At 41.7% G+C, this 25,380-nt stretch overlaps 1 protein-coding gene across 10 annotated transcripts in view; it reads left to right on the forward strand.

Annotated features, from left to right (window-relative positions):
* WBP1L (WW domain binding protein 1 like) overlaps positions 1-25,380 on the forward strand; it is a 59,005-nt gene that overhangs the window by 10,084 nt on the left and 23,541 nt on the right. For 3 of the 10 annotated variants that reach the window (XM_064431171.1, XM_064431169.1, XM_064431172.1), the window contains one exon: positions 22,253-22,357. The exons of 4 other annotated variants lie outside the window; for them this stretch is intronic. Coding sequence is in view for 2 of the 6 variants with exons in the window: in XM_064431168.1 (XP_064287238.1) it covers positions 24,652-24,751 (100 nt within the window). In the remaining 4 variants the exon portion in view is untranslated. Of the gene's footprint in view, positions 1-19,742; positions 19,767-22,252; positions 22,358-24,517; positions 24,752-25,380 lie in introns of those variants that run through there. 3 more of the 10 variants (XM_064431174.1, XM_064431168.1, XM_064431166.1) reach the window with 3 other exon arrangements.

Genomic DNA, 25,380 nt, shown 5'->3' on the forward strand with positions numbered 1-25,380 from the left:
GGGTGCAAGGTAAAACTTGTTTATGATTTTAGCTAGTGTCTTAATTAAATAAATGGTCTTTAAACATACTTCTTTTATCTGGTTCAACCTAATAACCTCTTCATTTACAAGTCTTGCACTGCTTCCATGTTGGTCAGCTTTTTCCCTATCCTGGCAGCAGGCATCTTGCATATGCTTGTCATGAGGGCTCTCGAGGGTGAAGTGCCTTGCTAGTTTACTTAACCCAAAAGATAGTGCAACAATGGGGAAAAAGCAGAAGATTTTTGGGGTTTAGCTGTTGTTGTTTGTTTTGGGTTTTTTAGAGTGAATTTATAAATATTATAAAATATTTTTTAAACGCCCCAATGTACTCCCTTTGATGAACAAGTAGTTTTGCAAGAACTCTTCAGTTGTGATCCTGGCTTACCACATGATATTAAGAAAGTAATTTCACATTTCTCATCTACAATGGGGACATTAAAATGGAAAATGTACTGTGAACTGTATTTTTTGTATCAAAATACTAGGGGGTTGTGTGGTACTGGCTTTATAAATACTGTGTAATTTTCCTCTTCAGCTGGATGTCTGGCTAAAAGTCTTCAGGTCTAAATTATTAATTGTTAACTAAGAAACACTTGCTTTTCTTCTGCAAGGTTTTGGTCCAAAGGTTTTTAATGCCCTCAAGTACTATGGTCAAACTTTACCTAATTGTCGAGATACAGTTTTATTGTTCTTGGCTTCTTCTGTACTTGAGTGGAGACTGTTCTTCTATTTATCTGGAAGGCATTACTGTAAATAATCAACATGTGAAGACACATGAGGATTGAGCTTTAGTGCCCCTCACGAATTGCCTGTGCTCTGTTTGTGCATGGAAAACAATTCATTCAAGTGAAAGCTTTTCTTTCTTTGCAGCTGAGTTAATTGGTTCTGTAGCAAAGTCAAAACATGGAATTTCTTGTACCTTATTTCCCCTTGGAGACAACAGCACACAGAGATGGAGATTTGGAACCAAAGCAGCAGGTTCAGCAAGCAGAGCAGTGGGAGCTGGCTGAAATGCAAATGCAGAATCTGAAAAGGGTGTGCAGAACCCAAACTGGCAGCACAAACTGTTTTTACAGCTGCATTTTGACTTCTGGATCCTTAGTACAGGGTAGTCTCTTTTCTAGGCTTTTGAACTGCATACCAAAATCTTCAGATGGCCATGAACCATGACAGCCTGCCACAAGAGCATACCTTGGGAGTGAAAGGGAGAGGCAGCCTGGAGCAGGTTGCCAGCAGATCCTAATCCTTGTGGGATGCTCTTGGGCTGGGCAGGCAGAGGAATGACTTCCAATTGCCCGTGAGATGTCCTGGACGTCATCACGAAAGCTTGCCTTGCTTTCTTTGGCACCAGGAATTCAACTGCCCAGCTGCTGGGAAGGCTCATACATCTGTGTTAAGTTCTTTACAGGATGAGATACTCAACCTTTCTGAAAAGAGTAAGATGGGTCTAAGGGGGACATTTTATATGTGCAGTCTGAAATGACATCCTTAATTCCAAACAAGCATATGTCTTTCACTCTTGCTATCTTACATTTCACCTTTCATGTGGTGATGAAATGAGCATTCTAGTTTAACTTGCTAGTTCTTCAGTGCTAACCTGTCTTCTCCCCAAGTGTGTGGGCTTTCCATGGAGCACAAGTCTTTCAGATAATCCTTGTACTTCCACAAAGAGGGAGCAGGATATTTCTGCATGTGTGGTAGGTGTTCGTTTTTGCATTTGTTGCTCTCATTAAAGTGAGAGCTTGTTCCGTTTGTGTCAATAACACCTTTGATCCCCTTACATAAAGGGAACACTGAGTGTCCTGCAGAAAAGACCTTTTTAAAGTGCCTTGCAATGTTATGCTTCTACATCATGGTTAACAAAAGTTCATAAATCCATACTGGACTGGAGACCAAGTACAGTTCTCTATACTGTATTGTGCAGCACACACAATTTATTCTCAGCTTGATCTCATGATTGACCTCATGTGGACTTGTGCCCATGTAAGTAGCAGCTAAAATCAGTGGTCTGAGCACTAATCTGCATGTTGCAGACAGTAGGTTATTTAGTGAGAATGCTCCAAAAGTCTCTTGCTGCAGCATTTTCATTCAAAAAGGTCACTTCCATGAGTTCGTGCACAGCTGAATTTAATGTTCTTTCTCAGCAAGGCAGGCCACACTGGAGAGTGCATAATTATAATAAATACAACTTTGTTCTCAGCTGAAAAATCCATCTGAAATAAATTTTTCCAGCCCTTCCAAGAAATGCTTTTAGTAAGATAAATAAAAGCAATTCTTGCCGATTTCACATTCATTCAGCAGGAATGTTGGTGGGTGTAGGGTGCCTCCACTTAAGTCACTCATCACAGTGCCTTCTGGGCTCAGTCATATTCAATAGCTGGCTAAGGATAGCACTTGCAAATTGGGTTTCTCGCAAACCAATTAAACCCAAGTTCATTATTTCTGACTTGGTTTGAATCCTGGTTATTATTTTGAGTAAAATTGTTCTTAGCAACAAGTACAGAGAGTTCAGTTACACTCTCAACTCAGACAAACTTTAAACAATGCTTTGATAGGTGCATCTGGTTTTTGGGATACGCATGTATTTATACAAGCTTTTGTGGCTTATTTTCTGGTTGGCACTTCTGTGTAGTCAAAGAAGATTTGTTTTCTTCTGTGTTCTGTTTCGCAACAGTGGAAATACTGAAAAAGTCTCAGCCTAAATATGGAAGGAAAACTAGGGGTTGTTCTTTTCCTCCAAAACCTCTAAGCAAGTGCTTTAAAAAAATCCCCTCTTTGCTTTCATCTTTTAAGAGACTGAGCAGAGTGTGAAATGTCCTATCTTTTCTTTGTTTTATTTTTTTGTCTAGGTATAGCAAAGGGGCTCTGCTAGTTGGTTGGGATACTGCTACTGGTGGAAGCTGAGTTTTCTCACAGTTCTCCTGGGTTCATGTGCAGGTCTGGTTACCTTTGAGATTTCTGAGGGGCTCTGCAGGGTGGTCCTTAAATATCTTTTTGCTTTCCCTGCAGAGACTCTAGATAAACAGTTTCCAAACTCCTCCACTCAAAGCTACCCCAGCTTTTGGTTTAGGAACTCCCAGGTTCCCATTGTTCCTACTATTGTACAGTTGGTTGCTGCTGCAAGGTCACTCCTGCAGGACTCTGCTGGGATCTATGAGACTGCAAGGGAGAAAAGACTCACATGGCAGTGTCAGTTGTAAATGAAAGGCAACACAGTCATTCTGCTCTTGCCCTGAATTTGGACAGCCCTGTGCCATACTGCTTGGCATGAAGAACTACCTGCATGTAAGCTGTCTTGTCCTGTTTTCACTTTGGAGAGAGGGAAGCATGGAGGCCTTTCTAAAGGAAAAAAGAGCCTGATATCTAGGAAAGAAGAGACTGTTGACTGTGAAAGGAGAAAACAGAGGGAGGTGACTGAAATCTGAGTGCTCTGACTTCATTAAATGCAAGTGATAGTCCTGGACCTGAGGATGTGGGGTGGAAAGTTGAATTTACTTTCATTCACCTTCTGTGTGCTAAATTAGATAGTCATCTCTCAATGACTTGGTATCTCTTCAAGCCCCACTGGGTTTCCATTGACACCAGAGAATGATGAAAGGTGAAATATGCTCTCTCTTGCTAGACTGGACTTGTGCCTTATGGTCACATTCATTCAATACCGATTGGGAGCAGATTCAATTAGCACTTAGATCATGATGGTCTGCCTTTTTTTCTCAAGGTATTATTTTCTCTCCTTGCTTATCTACTTTATTCCACTGCCTTCCTTTTCCTGATGCAAGTCTTTGTGTTCTCTGCTTTATCTTTTGAAGCCATCAGGACTTGAATACTTGGTACTTGCTAATGAAGCTTGCTTGGCAGTGAGAAGGCATGGGAAGCTCACTTGAACTAATTGTTTTAGGATCTCTCCAGGCACCCCGACCCTATGCACAGACATGGTTTACTTTAGAATGATTGTCTTAAGTTAGAAAATCAGCTCTTGTTCAAAGATGAAAACACACATTGATCAAAACCTGAATTTCATGTGGATTGTGTAAACATGTAATTTGGGTTAGATCCGGGCACTGGAAAATATGCAACACTGTTGTCCAGGAAGTTCCAGTGCAAGCAACGTGAGGAACTTCAGAAAGTCACATTAATTGTCTCCTTGGGGAAGTGCCTCAGAAATCCTGACCTCTGCATTTCTGCCGTGTGTGTGACGCTAGTGGAGATGATCACTTGAGCAGTTGCAACATTCTTGTGTACATAAGTTTGAATGACATTATGAACTGTGGAAAGAATAAGGCTGTGCTTCCCAAATCACCCCCCAGAGACTCTCCCTCTGGCCCTGCACATCAGCAATCACTTCATCATCAAAGCACTGTCTGCTTCCATCAATGCCATGTTTCCTATGGTCAAATCACAGATACCTTTTCCTAGGGGTCTGTGCACTTGAATTTCTAGGGGTGATGGCTGTGGTGCTCTTGAACACCTCTGCTCTTTGCCAAGCCATCATCCAGTGTGTAAGGTTTTGGGCTGACACAGACATCCTGTTCCTGTCCCCATCTGCTAAAGGTTTCCTGAAGATATAAGTTTTACTCTCCTCTTTATCAGCCCTGACAAAAGTTGTTATTTAAGTGTTGCTCAATATTTTCAACATGATTTTGGGATGACTGCTAATTCCTTCAATGCCGTGTTTTGTTTCAGAATTTCTAATCCCATTTTCTATGACTAAGTTCAGTTGCGTGGTTTCCCCAGAAAGGATTAGGGTTTACTGCCATAGGTACGTCATCCTGCCTTTGAAGCTGCTTGTTCATGCTTTCCTTGGCAAGCCCTGGCAGATGTGCTTGGGAACAACAGAGATGGTATCTTTTTGAAGCCGTGAAAGGGTTAATCAGAAGCATGTTTATGAAATCAGGTCGCTCACCCTTACAAGCTTTTACTGTGATCTTTTTGAATACTTTTGGAAGATTTATCGCCTGCTTTTGTAATTTATATTACATTTTTCTTTCCTTTCTTGAAGCTATTTTAATGCTATGTGTGATACTGTGAAAATTACCTGTGACAAGTACCTTTTCTTGGCAAGTCCTTAATTGCACACCTCTTGGTTGCCAACTGGAGAACGTGACTGTGTTCATGTGGATGGCCTGCCAGTTTTGGCTGGTATTTTTGGGATGACTGAAGGAGTGTAGAGCAGCTGAAGCACATCTGTAGTTCCAAAGCAAACCCAAGCAAAGGACTTCCATCCCCCAGCAGGCAGATCACTGTTTGTACAGATGCTTCTTCTCAAGAGCCTTTTTGTAGGACTGGTCACACTTGTGGGTGAGTTTGAATTTGTGATGGGGAGAGGGGCTGATGGCTGTTCATGGGAATATTATTTTTCATCAGGGAGATTAAAAATACTGCTATTGACTAGGAGATGGCTTTGGAGATTCTCCAGTGAAATGGAGCACCTGCACATATCCAGTACTTTTTGAAAAATGTTAAACAGCATCTACCCTCTGCTGGGAATTGTTATTGTGCTTTTGGCTCTATCTGCCTTGCTTGCACATGTACCATTGTGAAATTTTTACAACCAAACAAAATGTCAGAGAATGGTTGTCTTCAAGACAAAGCTGATAGCTCCCTTCAGCTGATGCCTCTTTGAAACCAGTTGAGGAGTGTGTGCTTGCCTCACTGGGACCTGCACCTACCTGCACTGCCGTAGCACCTGGATATTGATGCAAGGCTCCTGGATTGCAGAGAGCCTGGATAGTTCTGGTAGGGTAGATGCTATGGTGCCAGGCTCTGCAGGTGTACATGATGCAGTTAAACAGAATGTGAAAACCTTAATTCCTAGTAAGTTGTCTCAAAGTGGATCTATTTGTGCATTTTCATACAAAATCTGTCTTCATTTTTAGTAAATTTCTAAAGCCATGACAGAGACTTATTGGGACTTGCTGTGTTTACCCCTGTCTAGCAGTGAATGCTGAGCTTTGCAAGTACTGGCTTTTGGTACAAATTCATGTGTTGTGTACTTGTAATACCAGGATCTTCTAGAAACCCATAGGAATCAAATGACTGTTATTTGTATTTTCTTGCCTGTTAAAACTGCACAAATGTAGACTCTTACTTCTGAAGATTTCTTTTCTTCCCAAGGAAGTATCATCTCCTGGGATTTAAGTATTTGCTGATGCAAATCTCTGTGATCACAGTTAAAGAACTACTGAGTGTCACATTGTTAGGTCACCAGTTCAAATCTAGTCCAAAGAGGTAATGGGCATTTTTGGACCCCTAATGCCTTTCATCAGGATTTATGTTTACTTGCTTAAACTAAAATTGGACCATCTGCTATTCAAAATTATGGTTCAAGTGGAAAATAAACACTAGAAGCCGTTCTTTCTACAGCAGAAAATCCTGTTTGACTTGTGTATCTTTATGTGCTTGTAAGCACACATGGAGCTTTAGAAGGAATAAAGGTTGCAGAGAAATGGATGCATTTAGTCAGGTCTGGTATTTTTGGTATGCTTTTCTATGACTTTTAAATTGCAAGAGCTTTTGAATAAAATATAGGAGGATACAGACTTTGAAGGCAAAGAGATTTTGAAACTGAAAATGCAATGGGAGAGTATTTTGAATGGCAACTGAAACACTTTTGGACAAAGTATTTCTGAAATTCTTCCATGCAGCTGCGTTTCTAAAGAATGATGGCTGGTTGGTTGGCTTTTTTTTTTTCTTTCTTTCTTGTTTGGTGCTTCTAGCATTCATGTCAAAATCCTTGCACAAAGCTGCACTGCTAAATCTGATCTCTAAATTCAGGTTTCTGGTCAAGAAGCGTGTACAGTAACATCTGGTACTTGTGATAACACATTGGACTGTACCTTGCCCAGGCTGCAGAGAGCTTCAGGTATTCAGTTCAGCCACACAGGCCTTTGCAGCTTTACAGCTCCTCTTTGTGTCCTCTCCGAGTTGTTATTCTGAAGTTGGGAAATCCTTGCAGTCTCTGAGATATGCTGTGATATGGAAAGTCCTGCTAATCCCTGCAGTCAGAAGCTGATCTCTTGAGTGCTGGGATCTGCCTGCAACCACCTCTTCCTTCCAACCTTTTCCTGAATGTTTCCTGAGCACTCTCTGGCTTGTTTCAGGGACCAGCTTGGCAACGTTATCAGGAATCAATAGCTGGAGTCCTTCAGGAAAGAAGTTGAAGATGCTGAAGTATGAATTCTGGTGTCCTGCTTGTTAGAATCTGTTAGCAGAGACGTCAAGATGTGAAGAAGAGAGATGTGAAAGCCGGTACAAGTGTTCTTTTCTTTGTGCTCCTGAGTTGAGAAATAAAGATTTGAGCTGGCTTCCCCAACCCAAAGACTGTTGCATAGCTTCCCATGCATCTCATGCCATGGGAGATCTCTTCTGTCAGTATTTTTAGGTACAAAAAGTGGATTGTGAGGTGTGGAGATAGAAAAATTAGATATTTAATGGCATGGAAAAAAGTTGCCCATAGAACTTGAGTCATCACTATGGCACTTTGTTATGAGGGTTCCAGTCCTGTGAGCCTGGAATGTGTGTTTTCATGTGTGGTTACTCTGTAAAGGGTCTTCAGTCATGTGAAGGTCTGAGTTCTTGGCACTTCGGGAGAAATTATGAGATCATTCATTTTTAATCCTGATGCCACTTTTTGCTATCATATTGCTGGTTATCTCAGAGGCTGTTGGCAATGGATTTATGGCTTCCTACTTAGACTGTCCAGTTACAATCAAGTATGTCAGAAGCATTGAGTACATAATTCTGCATCTCTTTTGATGCTGATTTTATAAAGGCAGTATTGAAGTTCTGCATTAGCAAAGGAATACCAACCACTAAACTATTTCTGCCAGTATTTTAAATCTCTGATTACTTTTTGGCTTGTAACTGATATCAGCCAGAAATGATGCATGGCTAGGAATCTTTCTAAATTATCATCCATCTTTTTGCTGGAGACCAAAAGAGGAAAGTTACTGAAGTGGAAAGAAAACTTTTTTTTTTAAGCTGAGTCATGAGAATATTGGCAAGTTGCAAGGGAAAATTTAAATCTGGTGTTTGCTTGCTATAGTTAACAATGAAATCCTCTTTTACAGGAAATCACTAGAGTGAGTTATGCTTTCAGTGTCCTTGATACCATGGAAGAATAAAAGAAAATAGAGTTGTCTTTGTTTTAAAATTTATTTTTAATACAGATATTTGGTGTAGGACAGAGGTAAATAAAAGGAAGATGCTTCTTTCTACTGACAGTTCTCCAAAGATAGACCCTAAAAACATGGTCATCATCAACAATTACTAGTTTTCATAAACAGTATGATTTTTTATTTGTTTTCTCTTACTACCTGCGAATAACTAAATCACAGAATGTCCTCTTCTGAAGCCTGAGAGCTTTTAAGAGTTCTGCTTGTTTTCAGTATGTATACAAATATTAATACTGAACTAGTATGAAAAATATCAAATGAAAAACAAAACGTCAAATCTTTTGTGTAATATAAAGTAATAGGTGTTCTCTATAAATATTAATGACTTAGTCAGTTTCTGATATAGTAAATTCTGTTCTTTTTCTGCTAGTAGAAAAGGAAAGAATAGAAGACAGTGACTTTGCCAGACATGAAGCCCAGTACAGTTGAGAATGGATAACTAGTTATTTGGAATCCCAGTTATGTTTTGTATAGAGGCTATAATTTGTCTTGCACAAGAAACCTGGCTAATGTAATGTAAAAAAAAAAAGTGTTCTCTATTTTTTGAAAAGAAATGAAATAGACTGCAGAAGAACATATTTGTCAACAGGAAGTAAACATAAACTTTGGAGTGCAGGCATCGAGTATAGCTGAGCATGACTGCAGAGAGTAAAGACAGAACCTCTTGCCCCTGGCTTTTCAGGCTGTAAGTAGGACCAGACAATGCCTTTCATGAGGGTGGAGCAGGCTTTTCCATCCCTGTTGTGTGTGCAGTTTCTTCATACAAGTCTTGGTGCCAGGCTTTCATGGCACAGGCTTGGGGCCACATGGAGTGAAGCTGCCGGTTGTCACCAGCCCACAGCCACAGCTCTTGCACTCCTGGTGACAGAGGAGTGTTCAGATATTAGTGGGATTTGAGGTAGATCAAATGGAACATGAGTATTTCAAGGTGTCCCTGTGCAGATTTTTGTCATACTACCAGATGTACTTTACTGAACTGTTGCATGTAATGAACAACCTTTTGTGATTGCATTGATCAAGATAGCACCTTGGGCGTGTTCTTCATGCAAGGGGAAAAGTGAGGTCAGTGGGAATGAATGTTGTGCTGCAGATTGGACTGGAAAAGAGATACTTTGGTGTCCTGGGAAGAACAAGTCTTGGACTTCTGCTGTGGGGCATTCAGTCTAACATGGCATCTTAATGTTCTGTGACAGGTGACTTTCCTGCATTCCTTGTTGGGCTGCCCTACTTGTTCAAGTGATGACCAGCTCTGTTCTTTGTCCTCTGCTTTTTCCTCTGGCAGGCAGTCCCTTCTGTTGTCCTGGTACATGTGCTCCAGCCTTGCCTGCCATCTCCTTTTGGCTCAGAATTAGCCACTGTATTGTTCCTTGTAGGTGTGGTCACAGGTCCCACCCTTCAGAAAACTGGAAGCCTGGTTTTAAGTCACCTCCACAAGCTTTCTGGATGTGATGCATAGCATGGAGAGCTATTTGGATGTTGGCTTTTCAGGTATCTGGATATTGTGGTAGGAATGAAGGCAACCAGAAAAGCAACAGGCAGGAAAATCCTGTAAGCTACATCTGCTAGTAGCCCTAGATGAATAAAACTGAGATGTTCTCTTAACTCCTCCACCTTTCAGGTTAGATCTGCTTGTTTGTTCAATGAGTGAAGAGTATTATGCCTCAGAACATGTGCAGAAGTGGGACGGCTACATATAGGGCTCTCAAAAACTCAGAAGCTGATGTTGGCATGCTCATATTCTACACTGACACAGAGACATTCCTGGTAAATTGATGGCAAAACATAAAATCTTTTTTTCTCTTGCTCTTTTCCACAGTTTAACTCTCCTTATGATGTTTATGTCTGATCAGAGGATATTAACAAAATCTTTATCTTCTTGGTTTTACAAATTTGGCTTAAGAATTCTCTACTTGGCAAAACTTGGCAAACATTGCCTTAGTATGCAAACAGTGGGGATGGGATAGGGGAAATCACTTGGCTGTTGAAAAGCTGCATATGGGGAAGTCACATGGAGGTTTCAGTGTTTTATTTATAATTCTGCAAAGGCCTCTTCTTATTTGAAAAATAGGAGAGACCAGTTAGTGGGTTCTGGAAAGCAAACAGCTAGATTCTTCCATGAGTATTTTTAACATAAATATTAACTTCACAGATTGTGGCAGTATTTTTTCCTTGAATACTTGTTTTTAGCCTTCAAGATGTATAACTGGTAAAGTAACATTGTCAAGAAAACTGTAACTCCTGTAGCATCTGTTTCTTAAAATTCTAATTGTGAAGCCATAAGAGATGCTTTGTTTTCATTTAGCAAATACATACTGAGTTTCCAGGAAGGTAAGTTGATTTGCAATAAGCATATCCAGTGAGAACCATATGCTTTTCATGTTTGTCTTTTATTGAAGGATTAGAGTATTTATTTCAAAATCTTTTTCAGAAGAACACTAGTTTTAACATTACCATTAAGTAATATTTAAGTAAGAATCTTTTGCATTTTCACATTTGGCTGTATATGTGAAGAGACATTTCCAAACACAAGTCCTTGGAAGGATTTTACTAGTTAATAATGTAACCATGAGTTTTATGTCAGCTTCATTCTGAGCAGTGTTTTGCTGATACCAGTATAAGTTAACTGAGTTATGTGAAACTGCTTGAACAGAGCTAAAGGAGCAATAAAAGTGATCTGCCCAAGAGGCTTTAGCATTTTCCCTCTGCTCAGATTGCTGAACATGACTAAGTCTTTGCAGAATGACATCTAAGGTTACACTTGGAGTCATTAGGTTATAAACAGTCCATAAAATGTTTTGCATACTTCATGTTAATATTCGTCAGAAGATCAAGATTCCCTTGGGAGAAATGAGAATATGCACCAAAAACATTCTCAGTCTTGAGGTTTATCCACAACTTCCTTGATCACTAAAGATCAACTGTCTCATGAAGACATTATTGCAGAACAAATTTTGATGTTGCTCTGAGTGTTTATATATGGGGGGAATCTACTGGGTAGTGCCCTTTGATGTTTTTGCTGACTGGCTGAGTTGTAAATTACATTTGAAAGTCTTTCTGACTCTAATTTGGTAGATTTATATGAACCTTTATGTTCAAGAATGTTTTTGAGCCCCAGGCTGTGTTAAGAAAAAAACATGGTAAAAGTGCTCAGATCTTGACAGAATGTCTGAATCTGTGCTATTGAATAGATAGAGGGTTTCTTTCATTTCTGTTCATTCCCAGTAAGGGCTTAGAGGCACTGGGGGTGAGTTCTTGACCTTTCTTGAAGATGCCAGCATCTCTCTGAGAGATCTGACCCACCACTTGTTTGGGTGGGTTTTTTTGTTGTTGTTTGTTTTTTGTTTTTGTTTTCTTGGGTTCTTTCCCCGAAAATAAATCTGTCTCTACTGTGAAAAAATGGTTGTTCCTAGACACATTCCATGTAAAGCTGGGTCTGTCAGGGCACTGTTGAACTTGGGAAATGGTCTTGTCTTTTGTTCTGGCATTAGGGTTGACTCCCAGTACTCAGTGCTTGGCATCTGTAGTGGTACAGCAGCAGCCTGTGCTCCTTGCCTGTGTGGTCAGCTGAGCTGCCCTAGGGCAACACTGAACTAGAACAAAACCTCCAGACCACCAACTTGTCCTTCAGAAGCTAATCTTGTTTCAGGTTCCACTGCTACTTTGTGAAATACTGGGATTTATGGACCTGGCAGGGTGGCTCTGGCAGAGCTATCACATTACAGCAAGATCTGGGCTCTCAGTCAAACCCCTGACTTGGTGGCATTTCTCATACCTAAGGACTCAACTCACAAGGGATGTCCTTGGCATCTGCACACATCGAAATTTCTTCCAGGTCATCTAAATGAGAGCACAGAGTGGAGGACTTGAACAAGAACCTGGTGAAAACTGCTGTAAGCTGCAGACACTCCCAAGCTAGCTGCAGTTCAGGGAATGTAGGAGCCACTAGTGCATCTTCCTCCTCTTGGGAAGTAGGAAGAAGCATTTTCCATGTGTGTGTTGAGTTTTTGGAGGCCTGGCTGTTCCTCAGGGTAATTCAAAAGCTGTCTGCAGACAATTTGACAGCATCTCTTCACGATAATGAGGAATCAGCAGGGTTGTTTCCTCCAGCCTGCCTTGAGAAGGGAAGTAGAGAGGCTCAGCTGTGCAGAGCTACAAGGGCTGTGGAGCACAAAACAGCTCAGAGACTTTCCTCTAACTGCACAGCTCAAGAATACTCTAGTTGCATGTATGACAATTCAACCTCATCCAGTGTGCTTTGTCTGACAACAAAGCTGCTTGATTTGTCTCTGTTATGGATCTGGTTTCTAGTCTGAATCCTTCAGGCATCTCTGAAGGTCTCTTGGTGCATGGTGGATGCACTGAATGCCACTGGTTCTGCTGGCTTGCTTTGGCAAGATAAAAGTTCCATTTCACAAATATGTTTTTACATTTACAAAATATGGCTTTCGCTTTTTTTTTTTATTTATTTTGCTTGGCTTTGCATTTCCCAAGAATTTTGGAACATTTTTGATGATCACTTATTTTTCCTCATGATAACTTCAAGTCAGTGTGAGCTCAGACTGCAATAGACAGTCCACTGTGTGTTGACACTCTTAAAAGATAAAGCCATGCTGTCAGTTTATGCTGAATTATTTCTATAGATGGGCTATATGTGGAAAAAGTTCTTAACTTTTTTCTTTCTCGTGTCAGACCTGCATTTGAAAAGGATTCTGAAATTTATTATCATCTTCATTATATTTTGCTGGTGTTAAAACCATCTACTAAATCCAGCCATCTAAAACTGAAGGGACAGTAAAGATTTTACTGTTTTATCATTTACCTTTAGTGTAAAAATTATATTGCAGCTAGTAAGGAACACACAAAGGCTTAGGAAAAGGTTCTGCAAAACAGTGTTAGATGTAAAAAAAGAAAAAGAAGGGTATTGATCTAAAATTTAATAAATGAAATTAGTGTACAATAACTCAGTAACTGATACATAGTGAAAGTGTTTGCAGCTCTTTTGGTTCTGGAGGGAAAAGACTCCCAAACAGACAGTGTACAAACTCCTGGTTGTAAGTCTGCACATATGAAAAGAAATACTAAATGTATAGGGGGTCAGATTAAAGGAAAAAAATAAGAAAAAGTTAGAAAATGGTGAAGTGCTTCAGTCTCTATTGAAGCACTAGAATAAATCCCTGAAGGTTTTATAAGCATCTCTAAGGCAACAGGAAATGAGCAGTGTGGATTTATCAGGAACAACCTCATGGGAGGAGGCTGATGAGTTTAATTTGGTTAATTCAATGGATGTTTTACAGCCCAGCCTGAGTGAGGCAGCACATTGGTTATAGGATACTCAGTGAGGATCTGTGTTCAGGGGGTTCATTAAGTGATGAATATTTGCTGAGGAGTGTCTGTGGTGGTGAGTGGGATCCTGGGGGGTTTGTTCTGCCTCTGTGCCAGCAGTTTTGGAGACAAAGAAAACACTTGAGATGCTGATGGAAGTTTTTTAAAACAGGAGAACAACTTGAAGAAATAGCCTGAAGTCTATTTCACTTTTCCTTAAGTAACAATGGATTTAGCAATGGAAAAAGTGAAATAGTGTGGGATTTTAGACCAGAAATTGAACACAGTTCTTTCAGTAAAAAACTCACAAAATTGTTAACAGTGTAGAATTGTCCTATACAGGTATTTTGTAATACTCCATGCTAGTAAGTGATATGCCTCATTTTGGATCCCACATTTTAAGATGGGTTTAAGCTTCAGACTGAGAAAATCAGTAAAACCATGATTTAATCCTTGTAGTCTAGGAAATAAAGACTTCTTCTGTCTTCTGGAAGCAGCTTATAGAGAAATGGAACAATTTTCCAGGTGAGCTAAGTTAAAAAGTTCACTAAGATCAGTCATCTTGTTTTTAGTGGAGAAGAAGAAATTACTGCCTTATCTTGCACTAAGGCCTGAGTTAATGTTAATGGGAAAGAACATCCTTATGTTTGAAGGGCATCAAGCACAGGAGTACGTCCCCTGTTGAGGCAGTGGCTACATTAGTGATTGAAGTTGCCTTAAGAATAGGTTAGAGAAATGTTGATGCTTTGGGTGCAGTGAATCGTTCCCAGAGCAGTTTGACAGCCTGGTGCCTCTGGGTTTGCCTCTCTGATTTTCAAACAGCCCTGACTTTTGAAGCCTGTGTTAAGAAACAAGTGCTGAAAGGAGGACAAGTCTGATGGTCACTCTGTAATTAAATCTGTAACTAAATCCTGCTCACAAATGTTGCTGTCTGTCCCTAAGTTCTTTATGTATTTTTACCTGGAAGATGGCTTTTCAATGGTCTAATGACTTTTCAAAGTGCAGGCTGGGTCCCTGAAACTAAATTGGTGGTTAGTTTTCTCATTTGTTGCCAGGAAATGAGGGTTGGTGTCCTGGTGTTCCAGAGGAGATGTTCAGAATTACTGCTCCCCAAACTTCCCCGTTCAGGGGAAAAATACTATTGTAGGAGCCTGTGATGTGTCAGAAGTGAGTATTTCTAAAAATTGAAAATATTTCCTTGTCTTAGAGTTTCTTCATTCAACAGTCACCCACAGGGCTTGTAAGCTTTCTGAGTGCTGTGGGTGATGTATATTGTTCACCTTCTGAAGAAGAAAAGGTTTTGCTAGTTGGGGCTTTCTTTTGGTGTTTTTCTGGGGTTTTTTTTTATATTTACTGTTTTACTGTAGTCACTCTAATTAGCACTAACTACTTTCCTCTAAAAAGGTAGGATGTCAGTTAGGTTTTGATCTGATTTTTTTATGCTGATTCATACAGACCATTTGGTTTACGCTATGGGAGAATTCCAAAAGAAGCAATGTTTGCAGTAGCAAAAGGTCACCGGTTTTGTGATCTGGAGCACATGCATGTCTGGGAGCTAGGCCTGAGCAAGGAGAAAGCAAGTGCTTGATCTTCTCTCTTTTCCTGCAGCCTTGCTGCAGAGAAGGGCATGAAAGAAGTAAAACCGTGTGGGTCATTTGGTCCTCCTGCTCTGCACAGCCAGGGGAGTGTTCACTTTATCCTCCAGCAGAATAACAATGGAAAATATAGCAGTTTGGGTGAGATAATGCCCATAAAGGCAGGCTATGGTTATCAACGTTTCTTCCCAAAATAAAACTGAATTAAGTTTGTAATTACTGGACTCAGAAATAAGCTTATGCACACATTTTGCACCTTAGGGGAAAACCCTACAGATCCCAGGAAAGAAGGTGAGTGGGACCACAGCGTGTTGGAGCTATCTGCCCTTGAAAGGGCAAAGCCGCCTGGCCAGCAGGTTTGTGACTGAAATTTAGAAACTGGCTGTGATTCCAGGTGCCACCAGTGCCTTTAATGCTTCAGCAAAGTGCAAACTGCGTAATGCCAGGGCCGGTGCTGAAAGGCGACACCGGGACATCGCTTCCTCCCAGCCGCCTGTTCCTTACATAACTTGGGGCTGCCTGGGCAGCCTCTGGCTGAGCCCTCCCCACAGGAAATGCTTGGGTGGCACTTCTGCTAGGCATAGCAAGAAAAGCAATTCAGTAATTCTGACTCCAGTGGTTCTAGTACCTCAGGTGCTATTCCCATTCTATGGTTAGGGAAAATGAAGCAGGATGGTGAAGCTGGTGATGGGAGACATTGAATTTTTTTTGCCCTGAATGCTTGGTTTGAACCAGCTTCATCTGCACCTGGGAAGCTACATCTGTCAGCTGTGGTTCATGTACACCATGTTTTCTGAGGGCCCCCTCAAAACATCTGCTCTCTGGCTGGCAGGGCAGCAAAGTGGGTGGCCTTCTCTTGTTTTCCTGGTAAAAATGTCAGTCAAAACCTAACCTGTACCATAACAGGAAAGAAATTAGGCTTTAAGGTATTTTATATTTTATTCTCTTTCACAGATACAGGTGAACTCAGCTTGAATCTGCCCTTAACCATACACTATGCTGATTTATTCCTTACTTTTGTTTACTCATTTTTAATTCCAAGTACTTGGAGAGATCATAAGCAATGCAGTAATTCAAGTTAGAAAAGACAATCTTTTGTTTAAAATGACGTTTTCTAAAGTGTTTTTTCCATAAAGTTGCATTTTTGAGGAAGTTTTTAGCAGTGGAGTTTAAGACTGAATAGCTCTCACAGAGTTTTGTCTAGAGATTTAAAAGTTATGTCTTTAATACTGTTGTGCTGTGATCTTCTAAATGCTTGTGATACTGAGCTTTCTTAATAGTTAAACTTGTGATTTCCTTTCATTCTTCATTTTGGTTGTATGAAGAAATGTGATTTTCAGTGCCCTTCATTTTGGAAGAGGAGAAGTCTTCCTTTCTGCTAGTCAGACCACCTTGCCATGTGGAGGGGCTTTCATCATGCTTGTGCCAAACTCTGAGCCTCAGCCTACGTGCAGTGAAAGAATGAGTTTGTGTTGCTGCTAGATGACAGAAATCCTGTGAAACTCAGATGCTGCACAGCCCATTGGGTTAATTGAGAGACTTTTAATTTTGGGAATACCATATTGTGATACACATGTATTTTCTAAGAGGAAGAATATTCAATTAAAGCAATTGTTTGTAGTTTGAGTACTGCAAATGCAGTCTCCTGCAAACCAGAATCCGTTTATCTGTGGAGATGTAGATAGCACAGCAGGGCCTGGAAGGAAGAGTCCAGGGATAATAGGAAAGTTCTTGAGGGTGTACATATGTAGAGAGCAACTTGAGGACATTTGCCTCAGCCTATGCGATATTGCTCTATAACAAACCATAATATCCAGCAGTGTGCTCAAAAGGAGGTGGCTGCTGATGTTTTGGGGTTTTTTCTGAAGGATTTCCCAGAAAATCTGTTCCTCCAAAGACGGGTTCAAGCCATGTAGAAGTGGTGTTCTGCTGGAGAAATGTAATTCTTAGAACTTAATGAAAGAGCCTCTTTCTTGTAAAACAAGCTGCAGAAAACAAGACTGCTGGGATTTGAGAAGAGATTTTCTAGACTTCTTCAAGATGTAAACTTATGCGCAGGAAAGGCCAACAAACTTGAGAGATCTGACCAGACTATATGCATAACAGATCCTCCCAGCAAAGTCTTACCTGATGACAAAACCTTTTTAGCCAATTGTTTACCTCTTGTCAGGTTAACCAGTGCATGGTTCCTGAAGCAAGAGCTGAGTGTCTTTGGGCAATCAGGTGCTCATTTAACACCACTGTTTCTGAGCAAGGTGTGGGTTTTTATAAGAAAAGCAGCAGAGGTTAACATCAAATTGCTTTCTAATTTGCAGGGCTACCATCACTTAAAATCACAGGCATCTGCACGTGTGATTGCCTATCATGTCTGCTATCTATTCCTATCTCTGTGGGTGTTTCCCATAACCAACATGCCTGTGTATCATGTGTGAGACTGGATTTTATCTGAATATTGGCTTTTCACACAGTGGCACTTTGTGAGAGTGCAAAAGGGGCAAAGGGCAATTAACTTGCTTGGATTTTATCTTCTTGCCCATGGTAATGTAATGCAATTTGGCTGATCCCTGACCTTCTTGTGCACTCCAGACTTCTGTCGTAGGTATATCTTGGTAAATCACGTAGCCACCCTTATCTTCAACAGATTGTCTGTTTTTGTGGTAGGTTCTTTATAAACACATTTGCAGGCTCTGAGAGTTCATGCCCTGCCTTATCTGCAGCAGGCCTTGGTCTGTGTAGTTGGGCCCAGCAGCATCAGTGCTGCATCCCAGATAATTGCTTCATGTATAAAAGTATCCTTCTCTTTGAGGATCTCTAAATTAAGACTGTCTGCTGTATAATTGCCTATTGACTTAACCTACGATGAAAAAATCCATCTTTTAGGACCCCAGAAGGTATTCAGAGCAGCGTTATCCCATGGAATCCAGAGGCAATAGAAGAGTAAGGAAAATGAAAACCTTAAAGTCAATTCTAGTCACCCCAGCGCTAGTGTTGTTAGTTTTGGCAAATCCTATCTCAACAGTAAAGCCAGCTGCCATTTTGGCATCAACACAGACAGACTTGGCATGATCCCTTCTGGCATCAAAAAAATGCTTCGTGGGAGCTGGCACCAAAGCTGTGAAACAAGGGTAAGTAAGGCCCAAGGGAAACGCCAAGCAGCCATGAGATGAACACTAAAAATAGTGAGTTGCTGTCATTTGTAGAGAAATCAAATAGCACTTGTAAGAGTAGGGCATCCAAGTTCTCCATCAAGGTTGTGCTGGTAAGGATCTCTGGGACAATGCATGTCTGTGATGATGTGACCAAAGGGCACACACAGGCTGTATTTTTGGTACCCACATGGTGCAAGACTCTAAAACTAGAACAGACGCTTACCGTCTTAATTCTGTGCTTAGGGGATCCTGTTACTGTCTGCAGACTCTGCCTTCTCCCCTGTCTGGGGCAGATCGTCTCCTCTTGAGCCATTACCAAAGTCCTGTTTGCTTACATGGGCATCAGGAAGACAAGAGCTGTAGTGCCAAAAAGCAAGGAGCCAAGCTGGTGTCCCTGTACCACCCCGGATACACTGTGGCCGTCTCATAAAATATTTAACAGCTGAACTCTCCACTCCCTCCTCCTTCTCCCCCTCCCAGCAGGCTTAGAAGAAAGCTGAGTAGGCTTTACCATGACTTCATTACCCACTCCAGACTAAAAGTGAAGCCTGACATCTTCATTTGGGCATTTCAGGTGCCCAAAAACCTGGGAATGCTAAAGGGGCAGAATCAACCCAATCTTTTTTGAAGCACTTAGCATCACTTCTCAAATAGGGGACTTTCAACCCTTTAGTCCCTCTGTGCCTCAGTGATGAAGGACTTTAAAGCTTTTTAACAACTCTGGGCTTGGATGGCAGGCATGGGTGTTAGAGTGGTCGCACAAAAGTAGATGATTCACACAGACTTTGGCATTACAGTTGCAATGGTTTGGCTGCAGCTCTGTTGCTGTGAAGAAAAGCACGCTGGACCTGTGGCTATCATTTTCTGGTCCATGGGGAAACAGCAGTGGGAGCAATGTCACTGAGGGCTGGAAACCTCAAACTACACTTAGAAAAAACTATTTTGGTCTCAGAGAAAAGCTCTGAACAGCAGAGTGGGTAAGAGTGTCTGAACAGCCTGCATGTGGTTGGTTTTATCTCCTCTCTCAGATGGGTGTTGGAGGGGACTCCTCTTGGGTATGTCCTCCACAACCTCCCCTTGTCTGCTCCCTGCACTTTCCTTGAGTGCCCTTAGGATAGCTTAATACAAAAGGCAGCTTCAGAGAAAGGATTGCTTGCTGTATGAAAGTGCAAAGGGAAGTGCTTTACTGTTGGTATTTCTTCACCCACAAAGGAGCAGTGAAGAGGACATGCTCTCACTGAAACAGCAGATCATGGAGTGGGTAGTGGCTTCCTCTGTGGTGCACACTACTTCAGGGCTTACACATGGCTTTTGGGTGGAGATGTGGCACATATTTGTGCTTGCCTGCTTGGCTGACAGTTGCTGTTTGGGATTCAGTTGGAATCGAGAGTCAATTGGAATCAAGCATGAGCTGTTGCTGTTGGGGCTCTCAGTAACACGGAGAATATTTTGAAGTGCAGAGTCTCATCCTCCCTGGTCAACCAGTTACTCAGAGAGAAAGACAGGTAACGGCAGTGAGGTTGAGATTCACTGTCCCTATTCGCTTAACTCACTAAGCTGCAAGAGTTTTTTGCACTTCTGAATCACTGAGCTGACAGAAGTGATGCCCTGTGGGGAAGAGGCACAGCTTCTTAGCACTGCAAGCCCTTGTGCTTTGTTGCACATTAAAACTTATTGATCCATCAGACTGGTTGCAGTGCTAACTCACACACTGGTTCCAACAGATATGGTGTCTTTTCCTGACATTGTTATTTGTGCTAACTCACACACTGGTTCCAACAGATATGGTGTCTTTTCCTAACATTGTTATTTGCTTTCTGCAACAAAGATTAAGATAGTTTGGACTGAAAAAATAGTAAATGCAATAACTCCAATGTTCTTGTTTTGTAGTTGGAGTTCATGTGGATTGGGTGACCCACTTTACCCCACTCCTGAACAATAATGTAATATTAGACAGGTGAAAGGTTTGTTTTGGGCCATTTGTCCCCTGAGCAAAAGAGTAGATATTCTAGCTCCTGCAGGTACTGGGAAGTTACTAGCCTGACCTCTTCTTCTTGGTCCTCTGGAATTTGTTGATGGCATTCTTGGTAGGCAGTGCCAATGTTACATGAACCCGGGACACCTGGTCCTCACACTGGAAAGTCATCATGTTCTTGTAGTGCTATCATTGGGGTGGGGAAGTTGCCCTTCACTCTTCAGGGATCTACAAGTGCACAGGTGGGCAGACAGAAATGGTTTGTAGGCAGATTTAACATTGCATTGCTGTTCCAGCATTGGTCATCTCCCAGTGTCTCATGCTAGTTTTTCTAGCAAACTAGTCCCTTTAGAATATTTGCTGTGAAGGCAGATGGAGCTTGTTGTTCCTGGATATTGTCTTATTCTAGAGAAACAGAGAATCTGTTTTTACACCTTTCTGTGTGTTTCTTTCCTTTTTCTATTCTTTATTCCCTGAACCATCTCCAGGATGGGGAAGGGTAAAGTCACCTTCATTGAGGTTGCTTCTTTCACACTGTGTTTTGAGTGCATGCCAGATTTATGAAGTCTCAGTCCTAGCACCCAGGACTGCAGGCTGACTAACAAAAATGGTAATCCAGAAACAGTCCTCTTATCAACATGAAAATAACGGAGTGCACTAGGGAAAATGGAAGAATAATTAAAGTTGTTCCAACTTTATTGTCAACCTGTGCATGTAGTTACAGAACTATGGTATTAAAGTTTAATTGAGAGGATATTACACATCATGTGTATTTACTGTTCAAAAACTCTCTCTGCCTAGGAGTGCAATAGTGGAGCAACTGAGAGCAGCAGCCTCATGCTTCCATCCTGACAGACTGAGGTGCACAATATCAATTTTTGTTGCAATCATGTTATCACAACTGGATCTCCTCAAGGTGTATCAAAATGAGTACTATACGTTGCTTGGTTATCAGACTTGCTTGCAAGCATCTCCCATCAGACATGAGAAGCAACTTTGAAATGGCCCAAACAACTTCCATCATGTGTTTCACTTGCACGTTGTATCTGAGGTCATGAGGCACAATGTATTGGCGTGTGAAGGTACTGAGCAGCATCCTTTGCTGGACATCATATTTGGGGTAGCTGGCATGTTCTGGAGAAGTGTTACAGACTGGTAATGCCTAGAGGCCTCTATTCCCTCTTTTCCAATAGAAACCTGCTCACCATTTTTCTGTGGTGGGATCGATGCTGACATGTCAAAAAGGATGGTTGGTAGCTGCCTAAACAAGCAGATTTTGAAAGTAATGTAGATAATCTGTCCTGACATTAGACTTTTCAGAGCCCTCAGGAGAGTCATCTACTGAGGAACTGTGTGAACAAACACTCAAAACTTGTGTTTGTTTTGTCATTATATCTTGGACAGATGCACTGTTGTGTAGCCTTTGCAGATCTTAAATTCCAGGTTTGTATAAGGAAGTGAACCCATGCTGAGCTTGCCTTAGAGCTGCTCTTGCTTTCATTAAAATAATTATTATTTCAGCTCTGGTTTCCCCCAAGCAGAGAGCAGCAGAAAATTAGAAGGGTTTTGGAAATGGACAATGAGCAGCTGAAGGCTTTGGGATAAGATTTTACATTAAGAGGATAGGGAAGATTGATATCTTTTATAAGAAGATAGCTAACAGGTACAGAGTAATGAATGGGTGAGAAGATGGATGAGGACTTCTGTTCCCACCTGCTAATAATATGAAAGTCAAATTACAAGGTGGTGAATTCATTCCTGATGAAAGAAACTATTTGTTCACAACCACTGTCTGTGAAACTCAGTGCCACCAGGCAGAGCTTTGGGGCAAGAATTTACAAACTTCAAAAAAGAGGAGGGGGTAAAAGGATACCAGTTGGTTTATACAAAGCAATTGCAACGGTTAGGAGAACCTAGGTGTTTTGCAGAGGTTCTAAGGGTGTTGATCAGTGTTTTGTAAGGGTATGAGCTACCTTGCCCAGCTCTTTTTTTTTATTTTTTTCTGTCCCTCTACAGGGTTTTTTCCGTAGTCGCCTATAGCAGAGTTGTGGAGCGTGTTACTGGCCGCTGTCACTCAGGGACTGCAAGAGAGGGTGGCTGCTCCTGCTGCAGTCGAATGTGGTAATGCCTGCTTGCAAACCACCTTTTTTGTGTCAGTCTTTCCAGGATTGCTAAATTCACACATAAATTAGGATGCTTTTGCTTTTCCGCCGAGTTCCTGCTTTTGATAGTCCTTCACAACTTGTCTTAGATCTGGAATGATGCTTTGCCTTTTGAGTGTGTGCTGGGGAAGAGGCGGGTGGTTAAAGTTAGATTTCTTCTGACAGTAGGGGTTTAGAAACTGCTGCATTAGCTCAGCCCTGGGATCTGCCTGGTCCAGAGCTCTGGATAGCAACAGCCAAAATCAGATGTTTCAAAGGCCACTGCAAGGCCACAGAACAGATTACTAAAACAGAAAGCTGCCCTTTTATATCACTGGTGTTTGTCCATAGAATTGGAAAGGCAAAGGTTGAGAGTTTGTTTGATCCAATAGCACAAAAGCTGGAAAATCCCATTGCCTGACTGATGCTAGTTAACGCCAATGTTTTGTACCCTCCAGGAAATTGCTTCGCTGCTTGTTTTCTCTCAGGGAAATCAGGGATGTGCTTACCCTTAGACAGCATTTTTAGATGGTGCCTTGAAGTTGATGTAAAAATAAGTAATGCTTGTGTGTAGTCTCACAGTCCAGTTGTGGAGAGGACACACAGAGTGGGGTTCTTATTTGGGAAACCACTCTGGGCTGGACTGGGCTGGACTGAGAGGAGGCAGCAGTGGTGGTCACTGAGTGGTTCTGGCATGTGCAAAATGGGTGTCTTTTCCTGACACTGCTGAAAGCTGTCTAGCTGTTGTGTGGCAAGGGGTGTCTATTCTGCTTTTCTGCCTTTTTTTTTTTAAAGTTTCCTCTTTAATTTTTTTTTCTCCTGTTTCTACTTAGCATTTGCAAGAATTTCATGTGACTTCTCTCTCCTGAAGTACTGAAATTTCTAATAAAACTGCTACTAAAAAAGGCATTCAGTGAACTCACTATGCAAAAAAAGTATATTCCTTTCCTTGTCATTTATTTTAATGTGTTGGGCTCCAAAGCCAAAGAGGTCAAAAGCCAGGGGAGTTTGTCCTCTGTCAAATATCCATGGAGCTGCTGCTGGGGCATATGGGAGTGGCAATGGTGTCCCAGGCCCCCCCCTCCCCGACAGACGAGGACAGCTGCTGATTAAAGAGAAGCACAAAAAAAGAGGTTGCTGAACTTTCAAAGTGGAGGTAGAAAAGGAAGTTAAATTTAGATTACCTTCTGCAGTGTCATCTTCTGCACCACTGTGGAACTTGCTGTACTCCTTGCTTGGGGGAGGACAAACAAGACATGCCATCCTGGGCACCACATGATAAATTTGTTTATAAGGCTTAATTGCCCCTTGGCATGAAAATGTGAAATGAGCTCAAGTAGAATGAGAAACCTTTTGACAGGGTTAGTCAGATTTTCCTTGGGGAAAGGTGGATTTGAAACTCTTCCCATCATCTGTCTGATGCTGGAGGGGTCCAATCCTGATCCTTCTGAAATCAGGGAAGTTGTTGCTGTTTCTTTAGAGGGACAGCTGTTATCAGGGGCTGAGGGTTGAGCAGTGCTATGAGTCAGAAAAAGTGGAACTGTGGTGGCAGGCAGAAGGTGGCAGGGAAGTGCTTTGGATCTGTGAAGACTACCCAGGTCCTCAGGGTCTGGAGGTACTCAGGGAAACCAAGGTGGTGGCTTCCAGGACTCCAGGGCTGTCCAGCAGGCAGCATCAAACTTAGCTTTCTCCTCAGAAACAGATGAACTGTCTGTTTTTGCTTAGCACGATGTAATCATCACCACGCTGTTGGCTCATGACAATATTTTTGATAGGCTGCCCTCCACTGCAGCATCCCCTTAGCAGGGAGGAGAGCACTTTTGCACTTCTGCTCTGCCAGGGCTCCCTGACAGGTCCCGTTTGCAGCGACCTGCCTGGTGTCACACAGCAGCTCGGCAGTCTTAAGGTTCAGGGCTGCCTTTCGGTTTTGTTTTTTTGGGCTTTTTTTTTTTTTTTAATGCATGGTTTTTTTGTTTGTGTTGCAGGTTTTTGTGTTGGGGGATTGTTTTAACTTTTTTGTTTGGGGTGGTGTGGTTTTTTTTGTTTTGTTTTGGTTTTGGGGTTTTTTTTTCCTCAGAACTGCCCGACCTGATGTCATTTCCCTCTTGCAAACACCCCGGCTGGGCTGCGTCTGAGATATGTCACAGGGAGTGGGAGGAGGAGGAGGGGGAGCCAGCGAGTGCGTGCAGTGTCCCAGGACCCTGTTTACTTAGCATTCCCAGCTGAGGAAGCCCTGGTTTAAATAGGATCGGAGGAGCGGGCTGCCCACAGCAGATGAAGAAATGGTTGCTGTGGGGCTTTAAATTCCTGCCTTCCCATGTGCTGGCGTGGAGGATGAGCCTGCAGAATGCCTTTCCTCCTGGGTCTCAGACAGGTAACCAACCGGCTTAAGTGCGGTGGGAGCTGCTTGCTCAGGTGGAGGATGTGAGCGATTACTTTTATTTCTATTTCCCCCACCTCTACGGATATGATTTCTGGCTTTCCCAAAACGGAATTGTATAATCAGCACTTCCCCACCCGTGGTGTGTGATCGGAGAGCACAGTTGTGTGAGAGAAGCTTTTTATTAGCAAGGAAGGAGCAAAACTGCGAGCCAGGGATAGAAACTTCCTTGTTGTTGTTGGAGGCTTTGAGCAGGGAGGCTCTTTGTGCCCTTGGGTTTTAGGGTGCTTTCCACAGTCCTTAAAATGGAATTGTGTTTGCATTTCTTAAAAACTTGCCAAACTTTGAACTGTTTTCTTGTACAGGCATTATTTTGTATGTAAAGCTGTAGATTTTTTTAAAAGAAAAAAAAAGAAAAACCAGGAAAAAACCCCCAGAAAATACCCATGAAGAGGTATATACATGTGTGTGTGTGTCTCATCTCTAACAAAAGGCACCAAATGGAAAATGGCAACATGCTGTGACCCACAGCTTGGTGATTTTTAAAATTGTTTTGTGAGAGTTTGAGCTTGAACAAGAAACTTGGGATAATTTAATAGCTGGTAATATCGAGTGGAATGAGA

This window comes from Passer domesticus, chromosome 8 (genome assembly GCF_036417665.1).
Source record: "Passer domesticus isolate bPasDom1 chromosome 8, bPasDom1.hap1, whole genome shotgun sequence".
Lineage (NCBI taxonomy): Eukaryota > Metazoa > Chordata > Aves > Passeriformes > Passeridae > Passer > Passer domesticus.